Genomic DNA, 7,888 nt, shown 5'->3' on the forward strand with positions numbered 1-7,888 from the left:
ACTAAAATGTAACATATTCCATTCGGCAAGAATGAATTATCCCTAGCCCTATTCTATAGCATTAACAGTAAGATCACTCGATTGACTATATGACAAAGGCATTTATTTTTTTCCACCAATTTTTACCCACTGAAAATGTGATTTATATGTTTTTCCAGATCAGGAAGTTAGAAAGTTTAAGACTGAAAAAGTGCTTTGCTGACTTTCTTGTGATGGTCTGTCAGTTGATAGTGTCTGTGTGGGAAGTTTCATGTAAGTGCCGATGTAGCTTTGATATCTCCAGGAAAAAGGCTGCGAACAATTTGGTTCCTTCAATGTAGTTGTGTCTGTGAAGAAGAAAGAAAGAGAATGAAGGCTGTTCTGCTGTTAAAATTAGCAACCCAGTCCAGTGAATTTTTCAGAGTCATCAGAGGAATTTTCAAGAGGGGTTACCCAAAAGAAGGACCCAGTGCACAGAAATATTGCACAACCTTCAATTTGGCACTCCTGAAGGGCTCACTTCAGAAACCTTTTTCCAGTGTTACATCCCCAAATTACTATTGTCTGTAGCCAGATGAGGCTATAAAGAGGGGAAACAAAAAATAACTTTAGAACTACTGTAGGATTCTCCAGTTCCTGAAGTTCAAATATGAGTTGATTCAGAAGAAGTACAAATGTTCAGGCAACACCCTGAGTAATGATGTCTTACTGTGTTGCCTCAAAGAATGAACACAAGTGGCAAGTTTAAGCTATTTTTTAATATAATTTCATTAGGTTTAGTCCCTTAAATGTAAATACAACTTTATACTGAAAACCATCAAAATGCTTACTTAACCACGAGCTTGCACCTCTGATTGGCATACTTCAAAATGGATGCTGTGATGGAAGAGTGTCTATCTGCAACATCATCTTTAAAACCACAGGCAAATTTCATTGACAGTGAAATTAAAATTATCAGTGTGATGTATTTAAAGACCGAATAGATGCTCCATGAAAAGTATATAGCGGTATGTGATAGATTGGGAATTTTGCTTTCTGCTTAGCACAGCGACAAGTTTGCTGGAGACTGGAGTTTTGGACTGTCCAATGCACAGTAAAACTTCCCATCTGGTCATACCCACTTGTAAGTACCAAGGGACTTTGGTCCTCCCCCTCTTCTCTAATGGCACAAACAGACAAATAAAAGGAACCTGCTTATTTTCTCATTCTGAGAGTGTTCCCCATCATCAGCAGCTCCAATTGGAAGCATCATCACACTCTTCTGTGTTATAGTCTGAAACATTCTGGCAACAGGAATTGTTGAACCATCCCGAATAAAATCTGGATCTTCTCCAAAGACTGAAATACGTAGGAAGGATGAATTAATAATTAAGTGAAATCAAGGTTCTTTGTTCTGCTACTATGTATTTGAACAGATAGCTACTATGAAGAGCTGCTGAGTAGAAATGATTTTGAGCCTGTAGCCAATTGATTTCATGAACCAGCTGTGCTCTACAAACCTCTGTGTTCATATCAGTGCAAAAAGGAAGTAAATGGGGTCTTTTGGCTACTCCAAAATACCCCGTGTTATGTCAGAGTATTAACATATCCCAATTTAGCAACGTGTGGAAGATGCAGCTGAGTTTTCAATCAAAATCAATGAGACTTACAGGGGTAAGTGGCTGTAGCACTAAACTAGGAAATCCCTTTTGCTCTATTGATGAGCACATTTCCCCTGCACACTTGCAAACACATTCAGAACTGAATAAAAAAGAAGGAACACACCTGTTTTTATTGCCCTTCTTGCTGCTTTATATAGGAGATCGTTAACATCAGCAAGCCAGGGCTTTGCACTCAAAGGCATAGACACTTTCAGTTTGTTTGGACTGTTCCTCTTGGAAAAGACACTCTCCAAGTGTTCCACCACCTGCAGGGAAAACATGTTGCAGTCAGAAGCTTCCTCTTCTTGAAACTCAAACTTACATTCTCATTTCACTTGGAAACAAGTGCTAGAAACATTCAGTTTACTACTTCAAGTCTAAATTTGTGAGGTGCTAAGAGTGATATAGTTTACGCAGTGGAGGCCAAATAAAAGGTTTTCCTCTTACCTGTTGTTTCACAACTGAAAGGTCCATGTGGGGGACCTGACGGATTGAGAATTTGCCAATTACTTTTGCTGGAATGACTGTTTTAATTCCTGGTTCATGAAAAGCTCCTTCAATCCCGTGAATAGAGAGAGAAGGGTAACGCCACAGGTGTAGAAGTATTTCTTCCTTCAAAAAAAAAATAATTGAAAATATAAGTGATGACACTGGAGCCTTTCACAATTGATACAAACTGATGTGAAGAAACAAGCTTTTTGCATCTGAAAAATCTGTATTTGGAGACCTTTGTATTTTAAAGAGGTTTGATTTTGAATTTAAACACATGCACATATATTTTAATTTTAAAAAAATACTACTTCTTTCAGTCATAGAAAGATTTGGATGAGAACAGCTTCTCATGCAAAGTGGAGCACTGTTTTAAAGTATCTGGGAAGGAAATTTTTCTAGTGCAAAGTAGAATCAGAACAACTTCTGATCTAACAGTCTTTTGATCACATTACTTCTCACAGGAGAAACCTGTGACCAGTTCAGCCAGAACCCTCCCAGATGATACTGGTGAATAAATTCTACTAACGAACATTAAATAATACAATGATGATAATTTTCAGTAACCAAGTTTTTCTGGAGAAGGGAAAGAAAATTCTTTTTCTAAAGATAGGAGAAATACATAAATTATGAACTGGTTTTCATGCAGAACCTCAGGGTGCTGCTGCTTTCCTTCTACTCCAGTTTTATGAGACTAGAGCTTTATGAACACATAAAATTTGCATCGCTTCATCCTCACATAGGTTAAGCATCACAACTCAGGTAGTGTAGTTACATTATACTTTTCTATTACTGATTATTACAGTCTAGCTTTAGCTAATTTAGAAGCTTTTTTATGGAAATAAAAGCATCCACATTAGTAGAGCTTATACCAGTATAATTATGTTAGTGATAGAAAAAGTTAATCACTCCTTTCTCTCAGCTGCCACACTTGTACAGAGAGATCTTTCCACGCCAGCCTTTACCTGCTGGTTTTTGTTTAGGATACAATTTTTAATTGCTGGTAAGGAAAAGCTTCTAGCCTCAGATGCTTTTTTTGGCATGCGTGGCAGACACCAAAATCTGTATTAAATAAATAAAGGCCACCCAAAGCATATCTGCCTAAAGCTGCCTCCCATTTTGCAGAGCTGAATACAACTTTTTTCCTCACTATGTAACCGAAATGCAGACATATTATGCTTATTTTGTTTGGCTGGTTAGGCTTGGAGGGACAGAAAGGGTAGGCATGAAAGGGAGAGCAATACTTTTAGGTTTGCATTATTCCTTTTCATTGATTATTCATATTTTGGATCACTTTCTCAAGATGTGGTCCCTTACATTTTCAGCATAGTCATTTACCTTTTAGTCCTCAGTGCACCTTTATTTTAGGTTTGCTATTGAATGAAAATATCTTTCAGTTTAGCTTTATACATAAATGCTACATATGGGTGATTTAAATTCATTCTGCTGACCATTCATACAGATTTTATGTTACCTTGGTGCCATAGAGGAATTTTTTCACACCACTATTATTTTTATGTTCCTCTAGATCAAATTCAATCGATTCATATAATTTCCTCTCCTCCTCCGTCAGGGCAGCAACGCTGTCGTAGATTCCAGGGATCTGAATATGACCAGTGGGATTCACAAGGCTGTCTAAAAATAAGATAGAGATACCAGTACAAGTGGGACATATTTCTTCCACTTGGCAATCTCAACACCTTTTCCCTTCTACCTCTTTACCGAGTTAGTAAGCCTAACAACTAACTACTGTTCACATCCATCAAGTTGTGGCATCTAATGATGTACTTTTGTATTTATTAAGGAAGCCATTGAGCTGCTGTTCATGTGTGCTGTGTGGTGTGTCAGCCCAGCTGACATGAAAACATCATCCTACTGAGGTACAAATCAGCATTACAAAAGTCAGGTTTCCCTTTATATGTTTGTATTAAAGTTGTCAGCAATCCTTAAATGTTCTTAATAGATGCATGACTGACAACAGTTTAACATCTGAGGTCCTAGCCTTACTGGGGACATTTCCTTTCTCAGCTGCTGCCACCATAGCTAGGTTGAGGCTTGGAAACTTGGGAGTCTTGCTTCAATTAGACTTGCCTGACTCAGGTCAATTAAACATGACACTGATCTTTGTTAGGCTGATCACTAGCCGTTGCTCCCCAGTTCCTCATGAGCAATGATGTGTGTTATTACCCAGCAGAGCTATCAGGTCTGTCAGTGGCTCATGGATGATGCCTCCAAAAGTTCCAGAGTGAAGGTCCTTGCTGCCGCATTCAACCTGTACCAAAACCACAGGTTACATAGAAACACTCACTACCTTATTTTTCTGTGAGTGATTGTTTTCCACAGCAACTGATGGCTTCAGTTTTCTAAACAAGATCACAAATGAATAGAAAACGATTATGTGTTTCTATTTATAAAATGGAAGACATCATGTCAGGAACTATCCACTTTGGTAAAGACAAAATGGGGCTCTGTTGTCAAGCCCCAGACAGAGAAATTCAGCTGCCTATGGCACTCACACATTTGAGAGCAAGGGTCCCCCCTCCATTCCCTCTTTTCCTTCAGTAGAATTAAATACATCGTAAATGAAACATTTGCATATTACTGTTTCTAACACCGGAGAATAAATTCTTCAAGCTATCATTTTTATTTAATGCAAAATTTCCACAACAAGGGCAAGAATGAATCTTACTTGTTTTATATGAAGAATATATGTCCAACCTTAATTCCAGAAAATAAAAATTTATAGGTCTCTTGAATCACATGGCTTTAGAATAGAGGCATTTGGGTTATTAAATGGGTTCTTTTTCCAGACATATTTTTATACTTGGGTTTATCATAAAATATTTTCCTGCAACAAACTTGTTTATTCTTCTCAAAACCTTATTACAGCCAACTGTCTAGTAGCAGACAGAGATCATTTCTGATGTTTTAATAGCATCATTTTTCCTAACCAAGACTTAGAAGAATTGAATCAAGGCTGCCAAGGCTCTTTCAATTAAAAACAAATTTCATTCTTTTTTAGACATAAAAGTTAATGCAGATTTTTCTTTAGTTCTCAGGTTCTTTAATCTTCTCTCTGAATTCCTTTTATGATTCATCAGGAAGCACTCCAGATGAGAAATTTCTGTTCTTCATTCACAGGAGCTCACATTGACTGTAGCACATTGGCTACAGTGCAGTTATTTGCTCTTACCAACAGTTACAAAAAATTTTTTTTGGCTTTTAGACCTAGAGATCCAACTAAACTGAGTCCCTCTAGGCAGATTCATTGCACTAAGCAGTATCTGCTACAACAGGCAGAGCAGCAGAAGAAATGTTTTTTGAGTGAGAGGGTTGAGGGTAGGTGTTGGGATGATGCTGCAAGAGAAGAGTTGATGTGCAGAGGGCAGGATGAGAGGAGACTGGAAGAGTGGCAGGAGAGTAATGAGATAGGAAAGGAATCAAAGAGAGAGAGGTAAGTGGAAAAATGATGATTGAAGAGAAGTTAATGGAAGCAAATAAGGCTAATTGAACTGAAATGAGGAGGGAAATCTGTACAAGCCAAAAAGGATGCGGAAGAAAGCTTTTTATTTGTAAATATTAAGCTTGCCCTCAGTCTTTCTCTGCATGCAGATGTAATTACATCTCTGTAATTACTGGTCTCTGGTCAGAGGCCCAGATCATTGATCCTGTGTCCCTTACCTCTACAGAGAAGCAGGCATTCCCCCGACTCCCATAGGTAAGGGCAGGCTTCTTATTGCTGAGCCAGAGGTTGTCCGAAATCACAATATAATCAACACCAGAGAAAAAGCACTGCTTTTCTTCAAGTAACTTTTCTAGCCCCAAGGACCCTGCTTCCTCCATGCCTTCAATTACAAACTTGAAGTTCACTGGCATAGCCTAAATGAATATTAGAAAAGTCTGGGTAAGAAACAAATGAACAAACAAGAACTTTTAAATCAGGAGCAGATTGGCTTGCTGTACACCTTGTGTTAGGAAAAGAAAGATGTGGGATATAGCTTGTGTCAGTAGTAGGATCTGTGGTAGACACATAGAGACTCCCAGAAAAACTTGTTCTTTCTTCATGTTTTTATCTACTTTCATTTTTGAAGGAGAGTAAGTGATATTTTTTTCTCCTTCTTTGTGTTTTCAGGGAACTTGCTGGACTGTTGCATAAAATGGACTTTCAGTGTTATTCAATATTCTAGTTGCTTTGGAAATTCTGTGTAATAACAGTTGCATTTTCACAGAAAATTTCCTGCCTCTTACATTTCCACTGTTAGTACCCATGTGGGAACCACTGGCTGTGGTTTTCCTGACATATGGTCTATTCGTTAGTACCCATGTGGGAACTACTGTCTGTGGTTTTCCTGACATATGGTCTATTGCCAGACTTAGTCACTTCGTGATAAAAACATTGCCAGTGATTCTACTATAATTGTCCTTTCAGCACTCATGAATTCACGTGCCTGCTAGTTGATTAGGATGTATTTCCAAGAGTAAAGAGAAGTTTTATTATGGAGTAGTGAGAGTTGGAAATGCTGACACATCACATAGGGCATATAAATTTGAACTTTGTTTCCCATTACAATTCATATTCTCATTACAGGTATTAAAAGGTTTCCTCTTTTGATTCAATGCTCAGATTAAAGGCAAGAACAAATGCATAGAAATAAGTGAACCAGTGTCATGGGTGGGTTCACTGATGGTTCATTGACCAACACAGAAATTTTAGAAACAAACTGTTTATGAATATTGTTTGATGGTCTGTGTTGTTTTCTAGAGAAAGGCTTCCGATGACAAAGATTTCTTTTTGCTTGCTTGTTAAAAATGTCAAAATAGCTATAATAGTTTTCAAAAATGAAAATTTGCAGAAAGCCAGACCCATAACCATATCTACTTACAACTAATCTTTAGGCAAGTAACACATGTGTTTGCTAGCACTTGAGTGAAACCCAGGTTAATTCAGTACTATAGATGCAAGGAAAACATGTTTTCCAGAAGGCTGCAAGAGGACTGCAAATAAATCAAGACTTAATGCTCAGTTTGTGCCACAATGTCATAAAAGAGGCACCACACTGTTTCTCAGCAGTCTAAAAGCATATGTCATGCAAATTCACCTTAAAGGATATTTGCTAACCAACTTCTAAGCCTAGAATATATGTTGGTTTAACTTTGCATTGGGGATACAACTGTCCCAAAACTATTAAATGATTTGAAGATGACTGTGTTGGTCATTATAGTAATTTAGGCAAAAGTTTGACCTTAGAGATGTCACTCTCTAAGTAAGTACATTTGTACTTTGTTAATGCACCCATTCAAAGCACTAGCTTTGATAAATCTAATAAATTGGTAGCAAAACAGCCCATTATTTATGTACAAGCACTTTTAGATAATTCTTCTCTTTATCCAGACACATGAATTGAAGGCATATTGTAGGCAAACAAAACGAAAGATCACCAGAATATTCCAGCAGACATGAATCCTTATGACCATTCTGTGATGTTTGTTATTTTACCATTTTGAAAGCTCTCAAGAGAAAAGGGTATCAAAGCTGTGTAATGTATGTAATTCATATCGAATGCTTCCCCATGGGTTCTCCTCTTCAGGGCAATAGCAGCAATGCTGTATTTACATTGCACACAGACTGTTCAGAATAGAAATGCTCAAGGACAGATTCTTTCTGGAGTGGGACCAGTGCCCTGGATGTTACATTAGAAATAAGCTAATGTAGTGTATTGGGAGAGAGATGTGTCATCAAACTCACAGGAATGTAAATACATAACTCCAGAGATATAATA

The 7,888-nt window shown here is 37.6% G+C and overlaps 1 protein-coding gene across 1 annotated transcript; it reads right to left on the reverse strand.

Moving 5' to 3' along the window:
* Nucleotides 1-220: 220 nt before the first annotated feature.
* On the reverse strand, nt 221-5,984 carry LOC103812090 (beta-Ala-His dipeptidase-like). The gene is made up of 7 exons (XM_009085097.1): nt 5,790-5,984; nt 4,296-4,380; nt 3,583-3,743; nt 2,067-2,231; nt 1,744-1,885; nt 1,170-1,317; nt 221-326 (listed from the first exon to the last, which is right to left on the reverse strand). Exons 1-7 carry the CDS (start codon nt 5,982-5,984, stop codon nt 221-223), a joined length of 1,002 nt encoding a protein of 333 aa, XP_009083345.1.
* Nucleotides 5,985-7,888: the final 1,904 nt, after the last annotated feature.

The sequence above is a fragment of the Acanthisitta chloris genome, unplaced genomic scaffold, assembly GCF_000695815.1.
Source record: "Acanthisitta chloris isolate BGI_N310 unplaced genomic scaffold, ASM69581v1 scaffold42551, whole genome shotgun sequence".
Lineage (NCBI taxonomy): Eukaryota > Metazoa > Chordata > Aves > Passeriformes > Acanthisittidae > Acanthisitta > Acanthisitta chloris.